Here is a 16,653-nt window from a genome sequence, read left to right on the forward strand (position 1 = left end):
AACAGCACAAGCGCTGAAACCCAATATCCTTTATACTAGTAGGAAAGGTCTGCTCTAGACATCATTCAGTAAAAGCGATCTTGAGAAATTTGGTCCATAAATTTTTAAGGTTTCTTCCCCCTTTTTTCACTATAAAGTAATCTCTCACGGGTAAAAGATTTTTAAAACCAATTTATTCTAAACTATGCATAAATGACAGTATAGTTTCAGAATTTAAATTCAGTTAAAAAGATGACGACACTTGTAGCAACTAACATCTGTTGAACATGCATCAAGTGCCAGGCACTAAACTGAGTGCTCTGCATACATGACTTCACTTAGTCTCATAACAGCTCTGAGCTTGAGTAAGTATTGTTATAATCATTTTTTCAGAAGGTAAAACTCACAAAATGAACTGCCCAAAGTCATGCGGTGCTAAGTGGGGAGTTGAGACCTGAACACAGGTGCAGAGGTTACACTTTTTCCAGCAGAGCTTGTGCACAGCCTTCAGGCTGCTCGCTGACTTGTGCTGGGCAACAGCATCACTGCGAAGACCCCCCCCCACTCTCCACATCCCTGACAGCGGGGGGAGTGGGGGGGTCATAACTCCACCCAGGCTCCTAAGCCTTGTTACTACTGATAGAACACTAACTCTACACAGACGTAAAGAAACGTGTACTGAAGACATCTTAAAAAATCAGGGATATTCAGGGCTTCCCTGGTGGCGCAGTGGTTGAGAGTCCACCTGCCGATGCAGGGAACACGGGTTCCTGCCCCGGTCCGGGAAGATCCCACATGCCGCGGAGCAGCTGGGCCCGTGAGCCACGGCCGCTGAGCCTGTGCTCCGCAACAGGAGAGGCCACAACAGTGAGAGGCCCGCGTACCGCCACAAAAAAAAAAAAAAAAATCAGGGATATTCAGATATTACGTTGTGCATGGTCTTAAAAGAATATAGTACATTCATTCAGTGGAAAGTAAACACTGACAAATTTACTTACTCTGCAACTAGACAATAGCATGGCCATGCTAAGAAACACAACAATCTAAACGACCTACAGCAGTAAGACACCAAAATTTTTTGAGACATCCTGAAATTGCCCCTTTGAACTTTTTAAATCTTATATCTCCTCAAATATGGTCTCATATTCTCAGAACAAACTAACTGGTATTTCAAAGTGTTTTTTAGCCAGAACATATTTAAATCATTCAGGTGGCCCATCAAACTGCCACTACGCTTCTCCTCCTCACCTGTTTGGTATGGTTGTCTACCATGCTAGAGGAGTCATCGACAGCCAGGCAAATCTGATACTGCCGTTTACTGGGCTTGGTCCTTCGAAGCCAAATCTTGTCTTTCCGAAACTGACTGGCAATGTATGGAATGACCTTCCGCATGTTCAGTCGCTTCCCAGTTCGATAATCTCCTCTGTTAAATTTAACCAAACAGGAGCAAGATTAAGGATAAAATCACAGTGACAATAACTTATAACCAGTGATACCAAATAACCAGTAACCTGGCACAATGAAGTGTTACTGTCCATTGAGATTGTTAAGGGCTGGGATCTTCTTGATCAGCAGCAGACACACTGGATATGTATGTGGCAAGAATAATTAGGTCCTTTTAGAAAATTTAAAATACTTTTTAAAAAGAAAAAAAATGTTTGCATTGGATATTAAGTCTTGGATTCTCTTTTGTGTTCTGAAACCACGCTTCTGGACACATCTTTGGAAAGATCTAGGTGAGTGACGCATGCAGCAATTGAGTGATCCAACATGTAGAGGGTGAGCAGCACACACACCCAAAGGCTCAGCCAATTCTCCCATCAGGTATTAACTAACTAGTCACAGAAAGTGCATTCATACTGAACTTCACAGAAACTTCTGTGGTAGAGATGATAAAATGGCAACAAGGTAAGGAACGCCATACTAGAGCCTGTGCAGCACAAGTGGCAACCTAGACGCCAACACCATAGCTGTTACGTGCTAATAAGCTCAGCAGAAAAGGTGGCACTGCCATCTTTCCAGGGTACCATGAGTGCATCCAATGGAGAAGACTTACTTCAGCTTGGCAGCCTGGGTAGGCTCTAATATGAGACGAAGCTGTTCACACAGCTGTTGTGAAAGAGGTGCAGTTAAGACCAGGTAACTCTGCCACATCTCCACTGCTGCCTTCTCCTGTGACAACAGCAACAACATGTAAGTTACCCTTAGTAGGCTGGAGCCAACCAAAGTCATTACAGCAAGATGAAGGCCTGAAACAAAGCAGTAGAAAACAACCTGCTTCTCTTGTCAAACTGCTATCTGATTCACCTGGTTTAAAATGTCTCCTCCTGGGCTTCCCTGGTGGCACAGCGGTTAAGAGTCCGCCTGCCAGTGCTGGGGACACGGGTTCGAGCCCTGGTCCGGGAAGATCCCACATGCCACGGAGCAACTAAGCCCGTGCACCACAGCTACTGAGCCTGCACTCTAGAGCCCGAGAGCCACAACTACTGAAGCCCGCACACCTACAGCCTGTGCTCTGCAACAAGAGAAGCCACCACAATGAGAAGCCAGTGCACTGCAACGAAGAGTAGCCCCTGCTTGCTGCAACTAGAGAAAGCCCATACCCAGCAACGAAGACCCAATGCAGCCAAAAATAAATAAAATTTAAAAAGAAAATAATTAAAAATAATAAATAAATAAATAAAATGTCTCCTCTTCCACCAAAGCCACAACTCGTAGTTCCAATGAGAAAATAAGGTAATAAAATACTGGAATTCATGACCAAATCAATGCCTTATTCACATCACCTATGAGGAGTATATAATGTGTACCCTTCACGTGGAGAGGGGGCCATGATGGGTAATTTTGGTGCCAGGAGATCCAGCCACTTAATCATGGTCTCTCAGGCTCATGTTTCAAAAACAAAAGTGACGAGTGCAAACCTCTCAAGTAACACTCAGCAGTGTGCTTATTTCCTGAATACAAAGCTCCATGGTTAGTTTTTTTTTTTGCCAATTATGGCAGAGCAGTCAATGCATGTGGTGAGAATAATGATAAGAGATACAAAACTAAAATGTGTATTTAGTAAATATTAGTAAATTTAGGATGCAAGGTCATTGAAAAGGAAACATCTGGTTTATCTACACTGCCATATTATACCAGCTGGCAATGTTCCAGGTGGCCTATTCAGAGAGTGACACAGTATAGACTTTTGCCCCATGTTTCAACCACTGTCACATCTATTACATCCATTACAGATTGAGCAGTGGAAGTTAAAGAATTAAACACACCAGTTTCTCTCTGTTTTAATTAAGCTACAGATCTAGTGGCAAACCAGGCAGAAAACAATGGATAGATGTAGGTTTCAGAATTATATTCTCCATATACTCGGTCGCTTTGACCAAGGTAACTGGAGTTAAGAATCTATTAAGTTTCCTGTACCTTAAAAAACAAAAGTCAGGATATTTTATAAAAACACCAGTGACTTACTTCTTCTGGGTTTCCAGATTCGTGTGGCTGCCATGTTTCCAGCTGTCTCTCCAGCTCCTGTCTTAGTTCATTGACATCTTTTAAGAAGGGCTAAAAGGGAAAAGCCACGGATAGAGGAGACCGAGGTTGGAATCACCAACTCACTATACCTGGTTGCCTTATTCCCTGCAGTACGAACTCCCCCTGAGATGCAAAACTTGAGCAAATTTAATGGCACAATTAAGACACCAGACAACCATTCTTCTCCTTCTCATTATGTAGAGGCAAAATGAATAAAGGAAATATTAACATTTAATAAATCCATCCCAGTAAAACAAAATACCCAGGAAGATATCAATAATGAAAATATTCTTTAATTAATCTAGACTATAATTAAGTCAAAGAATTAGGGACAACAACTCAGTTAATTTAGGCTCTTCCTAAATGCAGGCATTAAGTCAACGACTCTTACGATTCTTACTACTTAACCAACATAAACTTAACTGTCCTGCAGGCTCCTCACACAAGGCTGGTGGATATGAGAGGAGTAGATGTGAGAGCCAGAGGTCCAAGGACAAGACCCACCATCGTGGCCAGGTCAGGACACCGACCACCCACGGTGACCCTGGGATTAACTGTTAGAAGTGTTATCTGCTCAGAGAACACGTCGTACCAACAGTACTCCTTAAAAGACTGATAAGGATATGATACCCCAAAACAACCAGATGCTACATAAAGTTCTTAAGACAAACATGTCTTAAGTTGTTTAAAAGCAACTTATAATTATGTTTTGTCAACTTATTGAAGTAGTAATTTGTGAAAGTTTTAGTACCTGGAAAATCGTGTCCACAAGGAACTGATGGGCTGTATGAATGGTCGAATCTCGGCTTCTCTCTGGTTTCTCATTCTCTGTCTCCCTGTGGGATGTGTCTGTCCTGGGGTCTTGGTCTTCCTCTGTGTTAACAGTTTGGGTCTCCATCTCCACCTCTTCAAAGCCTGTTCTCACACCATAATGTCAACATGAAGACTCAACCTTCACAGTCACGTGTCAATCCTAACAATTACTCAGACTTCACTCATTCACTCCCCAGCACATTAACACCTCGGCTCCACGTGTCCTTTCTCTCTGACACAGTCTGCCAATTCTCACTCCCTTAACTTCCCCCTCTTCCCACCCTGATATGGAAGGCGGCTGTTCTGGGAGGCAGAAGTGGGGGGAGACTGTTTTACCCTGACAAGCCTCACAGAACCGTGTGATCCATTAAACTATGTTCATGCAAATAAATAAATAAACTGTGCATGCAGAACTTTGACAGAACCAAAAACTAAAATAACATCATAGCTCCATTTTATAGATGAGGAAGGTGAGACAAAGAAGACAAATTTGCCTCAACCTATAAAGTAAGTAAGAGAAAGTCTGGATTTGAATCTAGAAAGGTCTAAACACAGACTTATGCCTTTCCCACTGTCCTGTAACAGCCAGGCAGTCAGCAGTTCTAACGCCCCTGAGAAGACGGAAGCAGAAGGAAAAGTTTTTGAATTTAGCAAGCTCTTTTGAATTTGCACTTATACCACTGCTGATAAAGCTATTTTTTCATGTGTTGAATTTAAAAAACAAAACAGCCTTGTAATAGCACTTGGTCAGCTATGAAATGGAACTGTATGTAAGAAGTTTTGTTACCTTCTCACATGCATTTCCCCTATTCTATTTCTTTAAACATTTCTTTAAATAAAATGTTTAAATATAGTATATTTTCATATAATTAAAAATACTGTTTCTCTAATAATCAAGAATATATCTTCTGGGGGACTTCCTTGGTGGCACAGTGGATAAGACTCTGCGTTCCTAATGCAGGGGGCCCAGGTTCGATCCCTGGTCAAGGAACTCGATCCCAGATGTGTGCCACAACTAAGGACGCAGTGAGCCGCAACTAAGACCCAGTGCAACCAAATAAGAAAGAAAAAAAAAGAATATATCTTCTGGTCATACTGGAGCATGTGTACTATTCTGTTTTCTTCTACATATTTAAAAAAGACTGCTGGGTTGGGCTTTGCTGGTGGGGCAGTGGTTAAGAATCGGCCTGCCAATGCAGGGGACACGGGTTCAAGCCCTGGTCTGGGAAGACCCCACATGCCGCGGAGCAACTAAGCCCATGCGCCACAACTACTGAGCCTGCGCTCTAGAGCCCATTCTCCGCAACAAGAGAAGCCACTGCAGTGAGAAGCCCGCACACCACAACGGAAGAGTAGCCCCTGCTCGCTGCAACTAGAGGAAGCCCGTGCACAGCAACGAAGACCCAACACAGCCAAAAATAAATAATAGATTTTAAAAATAAATAAAATAAAAAAATAATAAAGACTGCTGGGATTTTGTCTGAAGCTCAAGTTTCAAGGGTGTCTGTGAAGGACAGTGTCCTGTAACACCTTCCACCTTCCTACTCCCAAATGAAACATGTACAGGGAAATTATGGGCAAATGAATCTCTAAGCCATGGGTTAGGATGGGGAAAGAAGTGACCAAGCGCGACTGCAGCACCAGAGAAATGGCTTCTGTGAGTCGGAGAGCTTAGGCAGGAGGGTGTGCTCACTGCAGGACTCACCCGGCCCAGCTGTGCGCCCCGACCTGGCTTCCTGGGACTCCAGCTGCTCTGTGTCTATTGCGCAGAGCTCCTCCTGCTCCCCCGTGCCCGCGGAGGCATCCTCTGTCTCCTCCTCTTCCCAAGCCTTGCTGGGGTCCTCTGCAGACTGCTGCTGCTCCGTGCTAGCCACATCTGCCAACAAAGTGCACACACGTGAAAAGGTCAGCTCTCTGCAGACAAAGCCATCACGAGTGGGTGTGCTTTTGGTCATTCGTACTTCCCAAGATTCTGCCCCTGACTGGTTATGTGGCTTGGACACAGTACTTGGCTTGTTTGTGACCTACTGATGTAAGTGCTTAACACTCCCCCCCTCGCCCCCCAGCCAGAAGCTTCAAGGATACAGTGTAACTATACATGTGACCATAGATTGGATGTTTAGCTGGGTTTTTATTGCTATGACCAGAGACTGAACCAGAATAAACATGCCAGGCACGTGACTCAGAGCAGCTAATGGAATCATCCTCATTGCCAAGTTATGGGTGGAAAACCTGTAGTGATAAAGTATAACACAGGGCACAGAAAGATCAGCATGGGAATCCCAGCATCGTGATCTTGGACAAGTTCTTAAATATCTTTGGCCTCAGTGTGCTGATCTATAAAATGGAGACATCCTAGCTGGTAAAGACTGTCAGAGGAACTCCATGATCATGCTGCAAAGGCTCAGAATGGTGCTGGGCACAAGGTAAACGCTCCATGCGTGGCAGCCATCACTGTATTGCTTCACTTTTCTTAAAAGTGGGGACAGGGGGAGAAAAGAGTAATCCACAGCAGAGCAGTCTTTTTGTACCATCCTCACAGTACACATTATCAACACCAGCTTACATATTAGGAACGAAACAGTGAAAAGTTACCAAGAGAACTTGAAGCGGAGACTGAGTGACGACTGACTACTCCCTTTCTATGCTGAGATCTTTTTTCTCCTTGTTTGTTTGTTCATTTATGGCTGCGTTGGGTCTTCATCGCTGCGTGCGGGCTTTCTCTAGCTGTGGTGAGCGGGGACTAGTCTTTGTAACGGTGCATGTGCTTCTCATTGCGGTGGCTTCTCTTGTTGCAGAGCACAGGCTCTAGGCACGCAGGCTTCAGTAGTTGTGGCTCGCGGGCTCTAGAGTGCAGGCTCAGTAGTTGTGGCACACGGGCTTAGTTGCTCCGTGGCATGTGGGATCTTCTCGGACCAGGCCTTGAACCCGTGCCCCTGCATTGGCAGGCAGATTCTCAACCACTGTGCCAACCAGGGAAGTACTGTGCCAACCAGGGAAGTCCTCTCTCCTTTCTTGAAACACAGATTTCAAGTTCACAGCTCCTATCATTGCCGGGTGATTATGAAGGAATGTCCACTACTCAGAGTCCCTGAGATCAGTGCTGGGTCTGGATGCGGCCAGCCATTACCAAAGGTATTTAAAAGGCTTACACTAGACCCAGAACCCTGAACACTGAAACCCTGCACTTGGCTACAGATATCTTTATATCAAAAACAAACTGTATTTCTGCACAGTTCTTATTAGAAGGAAACTAGTTTAAAAAGCCATTTCCCCTCCCTCCTAAGATGACTTTTAAGAACACCTGGTGGGCACACAGCATAAGCACTCACAGAGCTCAGTAAGCAAAGGAGAAGCCTTCCCTGAATCATACCATAGGTCTGTACGTCATAGGGCTCGCTACCCTGTTTAATGTGCTCAAATGCTTCCGCGTCCTCTGCCTGGGTCTGGGCCGGGCCCTGCTCGGTGTGGCTGTCCGTGTCCACAGTCCTCAGCCTCTTGTGCACACGCTCATTGTGGTCACCCATGGAGCGTTCGTTGTCGGCCTGCCCAGGTTTCCTCTTAAAACTCTGCGGGAAATATGAGGAAATTCATCAGAACCTTGTCTGTAATGGCAAAAAGAGTAAAAATAATCATAATATTTATCCTCAGGGGGCTGATTAAGTTAATCAGGTGTACCAGACAAGAGTGGATTTCAGTGAAGCTGTTAATAGGAAGATCTCTAGATACATATACAGAGCAATCTCTATGATATACTTTTATACCTGGAACAAAGGCAAAGAGGCAAAGAAACACTCTCACACAGGGAGGTGCACACACACAAACAACCGTACATATACTACATATGCAGAAAGTCTCTTAGAGAGAAGACAAGACTGGCAGCACCAATATGCTCTGAGGATAGTCCCTTGGGTGGCTTGAAGACAGGAATAAAATGGAAGCTTTTTAGGGGATTGGTTTCTATACACTAATTTTGTATCACATGCATGAATAATACCCCATTTTAAAAAGCCTTATTTTTAAAACACAAAAGAGGGAATTCCCTGCCAGTCCAGTGGTTAGGACTTGTCACTTTCACTGCTGGGGCCTGGGTTCAATCCCTGGTTGGGGAAATAAGATCCCGCAAGCCATGCAGTGCAGCCAAAATAAATAAATTAAATTTTAAAAAATTTAAAAATAAAACACAAAAGAGAATGGACAGTGAACAGAGTTAAGACTGGTTAGTCCTTGGCAACAACACACAACACCTGGTTTTTAGGCTCCATAATAACAACTTAACATGATAAGGGTGTGTGTGTGCGTGCATGCGTGCATGTGTGCATCTGTGTCTGTGTGTGCGTGTCTGTGTGTGTGCATGTGTCTGTGTCTCTGTGTCTTGTGTGCGTGTCTGTGTGTGTGTGTCTGTCCCCACACAGGGAAGAAGCCCCAGCTGGGAAAGCCCCACAGTCCTGGTCTGCTCACCAAGGCTGACATCATGGTGAGACAGCAAAGTCTGGGAATTTGGTGTTTTTTTTTTTAAAACCATTACATTTAGAACATCATTTTACATGCAGCCTTCACCTAAGTTTAGGTGAAGAGTGATAGAGACCTGTGTGTTTTTCCTGGTGTTTTTCTGAGAGGCCAACCGGGCAATGAAGTTGGATTCATGGCCTTCTGCCTGGTTTGCATCCGCAGCTCCACTGCCGTGTTCCTGTGAAATCCAAGCCACAAAGAATGAGGTGGAGGAAGCTGTGCAAGCATCTGGTTATCGACTGCACTGTGTACAACTCCTCTCACCATTCTCATCTCACAGTCACATGCAGTTGGCACTCTATATCCGGGGACACGGAGGGCCCACTGCACTGTGCCAGTTTACATAAGGGACTTGAGCAGCCTCGGATTTGGGTATCCAGGGGGGTCTTGGAATCAATCCTTCTTGGACCCCAAGGGACAACTGTGACCATACCTGCCTGCCTGCTCTGGAACTCACCCATGACTAAGGCTTGGCCTGTGGGCAGAAATGAGAGCATCTAGACCTGAGTCTGTTACCCTCTTGCGGGCCTTCGTTAGTTCCTTGTCTACAGGAGGTAATGGCTTACTCTGAAGGTGGGACAGACCTCAATTTGAAACCAGGCTTCATCACCAACCAGCTGGGTACTCTGGAGACTGTCATTTAACTTTACTGGAGCTTATTTAACTCAGATATAAAATGGAGAACATAGGGACTTCTCTGGTGGCGCAGTGGTTAAGAATCCGCCTGCCAATGCAGGGGACACGGGTTCCATCCCTGGTCCAGGAAGATCCCACATGCCGCGGAGCAACTAAGCCTGTGCGCCACAACTAGTGAGCCTGCGCTCTAGAGCCCAAGAGCCACAACTACTGAGCCCATGTGCCACAACTCCACAAGAGAAGCCACTGCAATGAGAAGCACGTGCACAATGAAGAGTAGACCCCACTCGCTGCAACTAGAGAAAGCCCGTGCACAGCAACGAAGACCCAACGCAGCCAAAACTAAATAAAAGAAAAAGAAAAGTGTTCTTAAAAAATAAAAAAATAGGGCTTCCCTGGTGGCACAGTGGTTGAGAGTCCACCTGCCGACGCAGGGGACGTGGGTTCATGCCCCGGTCTGGGAAGATCCCACGTGCCGCGGAGCGGCTGGGCCCGTGAGCCATGGCCGCTGAGCCTGCGCGTCCGAAGCCTGTGCTCCGCAACGGGGGAGGCCACAACAGTAAGAGGCCCGCGTACCGAAAAAAATTTAAAAAAATAAAAATAAAAAATAAAATGGAGAACATACAAAGAACAATAATATCTATCTTATAGGGCCACGATGAAGACTTGCTAAAGTAATGAAATGCTCAGCACCTAATGGGTGCTCAGTAAATGGTTTGGAAGGGGGATGAGAAATATAAACCATTGTAATTATTGCTGAGAAAGCAGGGGTGCAGAGAGGCCAAGGGAGTTGTCCAGAGAAACCTCTGAGTAGCAGGCCCTCCAACTTCCAGAGCTCCTTCCAGGCTGCCAGTGCCCCAACTGGGCCACAAAAGACACATCACCCTACGTCAAGGAATGAAGAGGTACTTTCCATTTGAAATTAAAATGTTTAGAAGCCTGGTGAACAGCGAGGAAAAGGGAAGCACTACTAGATACTAGAGCCATACCACTGCATGCAGTCTCAAATTCAGCCCTTCTTTCCTTAGGAGCTTTCTAAAATATAATTTGAACTTGATTCTCCTACAGAGAGCTACACTCTAATAACTTTTTCTCATTAAGCACATCACTTAAATAAAGTGTGTAAAAGTATTCTGGGATTTGTTCCAGGAGGCATATAAAAATAGGCGTACGACCACTTTCTTAATGAATGGGAGATGATATTTTAGATGTCAACCACAAAAAAACATCACACATGACCCAATTACTGCTAAATAGAACTTGGTTTTGGACAGGGAGAAGAGGCCCTCCCAAGGGGCAGCTGGCGAGGCAAAGAGGGCCCTTCACCTCCTTCCCCTGCTCCTTCTCGGGCGCGGCCCCTGCCAGCTCCACGGCACACTCGCTCTGCACGCTCTCCAAGCCCGTCTGCCCGCAGGAGTCGTGCTCTTTCCTCTCCGTAGCCTCTGGCACCTGCTGCTCCGTGTCAGAGTTCTCCCCTTCTTCTTCTTCTTGCATCTGCAGGGAAATCAAACACAGCATTAACTGCTCTGGAGGAAGAAGATGAGGTAGGGGGCCCCCCTCACCAAGGGGAGTCTGCAGGGAGGGGACCGGCCGAAGCAGGTCTTAAACAGAAACAAAGAGCTGCTTGGCAAAGTAGCCTAAGAGAGATTCCAGTGGGAAGAAGGTAATTTTTTCTCATCATCATTATTTTTAATCGAAGACAAGCCAGACCCGCCATGATACCTGAGGCTGGAGACCCTGGTCAGCAGGGACGTCCTTCTCTGCACCTTCCTCACTGGCGTCCTTGTCCTCCAAAGACTGCTGCTGCTCCTCTGCATTCTCTTCAGGATGCTGGGCAACATCCTTGTCTTGGTCGTCAGCTCCTGTGTCCATCTCTTCCTCCCCCTCCTCCTGGTCATCTTCACTGGAGCCTCCCTCAGGCTCTTGCTGACCCTGACCTTCATTCTGGTCAGCCTCAGTCTCTTCGTTTATGTCTTCAGCTTCATGACCTGCTTCTACAGTATCCATTGGTTTCTCTTTAATTTCCAAAGGATTCTCTTCTGGACAGATGAAACCAAAAAAAGGAACACAGAATTTAAAAATCAAACAATGTGATTTCTTAAGATGGGATGTAGTTACACAAGTGTCTTATTATTATTCTCGAACCAGGAGTTGGCAAACTATGGTCCTTGGGCCAAATCTGGCCATCCACATATTTCTGCAAATTTCTCCACAAGTTTTACAGGAACACAGCTGCACCAACCGTTTACCTATGTGTTTCCCCCATCCATTCTGTATTACCTACAGCTGCTTTCACACTATAAGAGCAGAACTGAGTATTTGTGACTCTGTTGCAGCTTATGACCTGCAAAGACTGTATGTTTATTATCTGACCGACCCTTCACAGAAAAATTGTGCCTACGTCTGCTCTTAACCGTACTTACATATTGCACACAACTGTTTAGATGGTGCATTTCATTAAAGAATAAGTAACCCACTAAAAAATCCTAAACGCCACCATAACAATAGGAATATTTTAGAACAGATAGGAAATGCCAGTCTAATTTTCAATTATCACTGGGAATAATTGGTAGACATCATTCTTTAACATACACAGAAAATACAACATATATTCAAATGGGAACAATCTAATTTAAACATTTTGTTTATTTAAAAGAGCTTTTCTATACTTTGGGCACTTCAGAAATCAGTTATTTTGTTAGCAAATAATTCTTTAAAATAATTGCTTCTTCAGATTCACAGAGAGAACTAGTGGTTACCAGTGTGTGTGTGTGTGTGTGTGTGTGTGTGTGTGTCTGTGTGTGCGTGTGTGGGGGTATGTGCTTGTGAGTTGAGGGTAGGAGAGTGGGAGGTACAAACTGTCAGGTGTAAGGCTCAAGGATGTATTATACACCATGGGGAATAGAGCCAATATTTTGTAGTAACTATAAATGGAAAGAACTGTATAAAACTTAAAAAAACATTTTTTAATAGTAATTGCTTCTTAGTTTATGTACACAGTAGCTTAAAACGAGCCTGGATATTTTTCTAGGGCAAATGGCTTATTAGATTCTCAGTGGATTTTAATTTTATGCTTGGTTGTTGAATTTAAGGTTGAAGTAAGATTCCAAAATTGTAAGTTAATGGAACTGCCTTAGAAGCAGCAGCTTATACTACATTTAAAAAGAAAACTAGAGGGCTTCCCGGTGGCGCAGTGGTTAAGAATCCGCCTGCTAATGCAGGGGACACGGGTTCGAGCCCTGGTCCGGGAAGATCCCACATGCCGCAGAGCAACTAAGCCCGTGCGCCACAACTACTGAGCCTGCGCTCTAGAGCCCGCGAGCCACAACTCCTGAAGCCCACGTGCCTAGAGCCCATGCTCCACAACAAGAGAAGCCACTGCAATGAGAAGCCTGTGCACTGCAACGAAGAGCAGCCCCCGCTCACTGCAACCAGAGAAAACCCATGCACAGCAACAAACACCCAACGTAGCCAAACAATAAAAATAAAATAAATTTATTTTAAAAAAAAGTAAACTAGAGATTCACAGAGCGAAGACTGTTCTAAGCACGAATTACCAAATACCTTAAACGTGAGAAATGCATTTAAATTTATGAGCCATATACTCACCTCCTAGATTTAACAGATGTTAACGTGTTACCACAAGTGTATCAAACTTGTCACTTATTTTTAAGAAATAAATGGTTCTGGACACAGCTGTCTGGATTCTGGATGCCTTCGCCCTTCCTACTTCCTCAGAGCTCATAACCTGAAGTTACTGTATATTATTCCTTTCTATGTGTTTGTACATTTGATATATCCATAAATAATACATAGTACTGGTTCTTGTATTACATTTCCACCTAAATGGTACCTCTCATTAATTCTTTTGTAACTTGCTCTTTTCCAGTATAGTGTTTGTAATAGCTTTCTACATATATAGCTGATTCACTAAGAAGCAGAGCCTGGCTGGCGCCACCTTTCATCTGGTTACCCACCACGACGGGGGCTCTCTATTTCAGCGGCACCGCGTACACAAGCTTCCGATACTAGACAGCACCCCCAAGGAGTCACACTCGGGTTGAACACTGGGTGACAGAGGCGCTAGAGGACTGCCATGCCAAGTGATTTCTTTTGGGATTATTCCATTTCACTCCCCATGATGATTTCATATTTCAGACTAAGCACACAACATACGCACAACCATCAACAACTTTTCCAGGAAAGCTGTGACTGGGCTCCATGAGAGGCCTGGCTCTACCTGGACTGCACGGTGTTTACATCAACCCATGAGATGGGGCAATGGTGACACTGTGGGGCCATGGAGCTGTGTGTGACAGCACCGCCTGGGACAGCAGCACTGAAACACAGGATAGGAGATGACAGGAGTGACAGAGACCTGCTGGTTTACAAGCTTTAGGTCTACCTAGAGGAGAAACACAACAAAGAAAAAGCGAGGAATTTTATCAAACTGGAATTGTGCTGACCAGACACAATAATGACCTGGCCATGACACTGGCCTGAAGAGAAATCTGTTACTGCTCAGTTTCAGTGACTTCCAACGGGCTCTTTAGGTTTCGAAAGACACACCTTCTCCGTCTTCGCGGTCTGTGTCCCCATCACCATCCTTGTCTTCACTGTCTAGGTCCAAGTCATCTGGAAGGTCCAAGGCCTCAGGTTCGGGCAGCTTTTCCTGATTGCCATGGTAAGGGTCCACCTCATTCTCATCATATTCCCTCTTTGGACAACGGACAGAACAGGAAAAAAAAATAAAAATGAACTTTTAAAAAGTGTAGCATTCAGGGGCTTCCCTGGTGGTGCAGTGGTGGAGAGTCCGCCTGCCGATGCAGGGGACACGGGTTCGTGCCCTGGTCCGGGAAGATCCCACATGCCGCGGAGCGGCTGGGCCCATGAGCCATGGCCGCTGAGCCTGCGCATCCAGAGCCTGTGCTCCGCAGCGCGAGAGGCCACAGCGGTGAGAGGCCCGCATACCGCAAAAAAAAAAAAAGTGTAGCATTCACATATAATCAGCTCAAAGCACAGTTGACTCTTGAGCAACACAGGTCTGAACTGTGTGAGTCTACTTACGTGGACCACTTATGCACGTTTTTTTCAATAAATACGTGCTCCAGTGCCACACAGATCCGCGGCTGGTGGGACCCGCGGATGTAGAGGGCCAGCTGTAAAGTTACACACAGATTTCCAACCCTGCAGATGGTCAGTGCCCCCAGCGCCTACATTGCTCAAGGGTCAACTGTAGTTATGCTGAGAGAATACAGTGTCTCTTCCCTAAAATTACCAGCACACATTAGAATTTTACCAATATGTTTTGAATTTTCATGTTGGAATTTCAAGTTTCACTTTCAGTGCACATTCTCCACCGATAAGAGGTGCTGCGTTACTTAATCTCAAAGAGGACACGGAAGTTTATGGGAAGAAATATAGAAAAGGACCACAGGTTTTAGCTTCCAAACTACAGCATGAGTCCAAACAGCATGAAGACCACCTCATCGGTAACCAATAGTTAGATATTTTATGTCCGGTTAAGAGGCTCTGTTACACACTCCCTTATGAGGCAATGGGAAAACAAATGATAAGCAGGGAAAAAAATGTCTTGAGACACCCCAGGAGCTGTGCGTTGCAGTGGCCCTGGCCGTGAGTCAGGAGAGCAGGTTGGTTTTGAATCCTCATTACCTCATCTATTTGTTCATTAATTTTATCTTGGCCTTGCTCATCATCAGCTTCTGCTTCTTCCTTTCCTTCCTTCTTATCTTGCTGGGTTTTATCTCTGTTTGACTTCCCAGCATCCAAGTTGTCATCTTTAGCAACAAGTTCAGGATCTTCCTAAATATTAGAGGAAGAAAAAACACAAAAATCCTCACTCTCAATATGAAAAACTGCTTTCACATAGGGTGACCCTACCTAACGCAGCTCTTAGACACACATTGGGCCAACCCCATGGAAACATCCAGCCGACAAGGGCATATGTAATCCTGGAGGGAACGTGCAGGTCTGCCCGGATGGCAGCAGTGAGGGCAGGTGTGTGAACAGCGGGGGTGGGGGGTTGTCGTGAACATGCAGGTCAGGTTACTCTTTTAGCTGTGAAGACAATCGATAACCTAGATAGCAGAGGAAAAAGAAGAAACAGAGATGGAAGAAACAGAAGAAGAAAAACCAAGACAGAAAAGGATGAGCAGTGAACAGCAGGGAGTGGTATTTGGGAGGAAGACTGCCTCCTCTCAACCTAGGGACTATGTGATGGAGGGAATCTTTTAATTACCTCATCCATTCCTGGTCCTGTTTCTTCAGTTTTACTGTCTTCTTCCTCCTCATCTTCCTCACCGTCGTCATCACCCCAAAGCCTCTCATCTAGTTTGTCAGCTTCCTCACCATTCAGATCGCCCATCTGTTTATCCAGGTCTCCACCCTCACTGTCTGATTTCTCATCATCCTCTTCTGAAAGGGAAGAAGGCGATGAGCTTAGTTCAGCAGATCCCCAAATTGATCTGTTCCTGTGTATGTAGGAGAGGCAAGGGCCAGGCAAGGGTCCTACCTGGGATTTACTGCCTGTTTCTACAGAACACCCTAGAGGAGATGCTTTAGATCTCAAGTAGTCCTACTGTGTTTTGCAGACTGTTTGGAGGAGGAAGGAGGTCTGTGACGTGTTATGTCGACAGACTGTAAGGAGGGTGGTGGAACAGCTGTCAGGATGCCTAGTTCTGGTGCTGGGAGAATGTTCATTATGGGACTTCAGCAACCTCACTGGGTTTTGGTTTCTTACCTGGGAAATGATGAGGCGGGACTACGAAATTTCCAAGGTTCCTCCCCATCTCCAACATACTCTATGTCAATGATTTTACCCAACACCTCAAATCATGTGTCTAGCTCAATTAACCAGAATTTTCTTGCCTTTGTCTTCGTTCAAGGTCTACTTTGACAAAGGTTATACCCTTAAACACTACTTAGGCATGCATACATTCTTCTACTCTGAGGTCAGGTATCATTTCTGCAAGGCATTCACTTAAAGTAAGACACTGTATTTCAGATTAAACTTTGGACAGAAATTGAGGGCAATAGTTGAATTGTGGTTCCAACACGATAGATGATAATGTGCTGTAAGAAATCTTATTATCAAATAATTTTCAATGACATGTAATGTTCATAAGTTAAATGAAAAAAGCAGACTATAGAACCATTTATGGTCTC

At 45.0% G+C, this 16,653-nt stretch overlaps 2 protein-coding genes across 8 annotated transcripts in view; one reads left to right on the forward strand and one right to left on the reverse strand.

Annotated features, from left to right (window-relative positions):
* ANKRD6 (ankyrin repeat domain 6) overlaps positions 1 to 5,783 on the forward strand; it is a 282,254-nt gene extending 276,471 nt beyond the window's left edge. The window contains exon 20 of the transcript XR_012324746.1: positions 3,941 to 5,783. The gene's annotated coding sequence lies outside the window, so the exon portion shown is untranslated. The remainder of the gene's footprint in view (positions 1 to 3,940) is intronic.
* Positions 1 to 16,653, reverse strand: part of MDN1 (midasin AAA ATPase 1) — a 157,784-nt gene that overhangs the window by 8,061 nt on the left and 133,070 nt on the right. For 4 of the 7 annotated variants that reach the window (XM_033867562.2, XM_019929432.2, XM_019929431.3 and 1 more), the window contains 12 exons: positions 15,728 to 15,903; positions 15,142 to 15,291; positions 14,038 to 14,185; positions 11,191 to 11,507; positions 10,795 to 10,962; positions 8,909 to 9,010; positions 7,694 to 7,889; positions 6,026 to 6,196; positions 4,259 to 4,422; positions 3,448 to 3,537; positions 2,036 to 2,151; positions 1,228 to 1,402 (listed from right to left, as the gene is read on the reverse strand). In XM_033867562.2, the coding sequence (XP_033723453.1) occupies positions 1,228 to 1,402; positions 2,036 to 2,151; positions 3,448 to 3,537; positions 4,259 to 4,422; positions 6,026 to 6,196; positions 7,694 to 7,889; positions 8,909 to 9,010; positions 10,795 to 10,962; positions 11,191 to 11,507; positions 14,038 to 14,185; positions 15,142 to 15,291; positions 15,728 to 15,903 (1,973 nt within the window). Of the gene's footprint in view, positions 1 to 1,227; positions 1,403 to 2,035; positions 2,152 to 3,447; positions 3,538 to 4,258; positions 4,423 to 6,025; positions 6,197 to 7,693; positions 7,890 to 8,880; positions 9,011 to 10,794; positions 10,963 to 11,190; positions 11,508 to 14,037; positions 14,186 to 15,141; positions 15,292 to 15,727; positions 15,904 to 16,653 lie in introns of those variants that run through there. The other 3 variants (XR_002175219.3, XM_019929433.2, XM_073789432.1) reach the window with 3 other exon arrangements.

The sequence above is a fragment of the Tursiops truncatus genome, chromosome 12 (assembly GCF_011762595.2).
Source record: "Tursiops truncatus isolate mTurTru1 chromosome 12, mTurTru1.mat.Y, whole genome shotgun sequence".
In the NCBI taxonomy this organism is placed as follows: Eukaryota; Metazoa; Chordata; class Mammalia; order Artiodactyla; family Delphinidae; genus Tursiops; species Tursiops truncatus.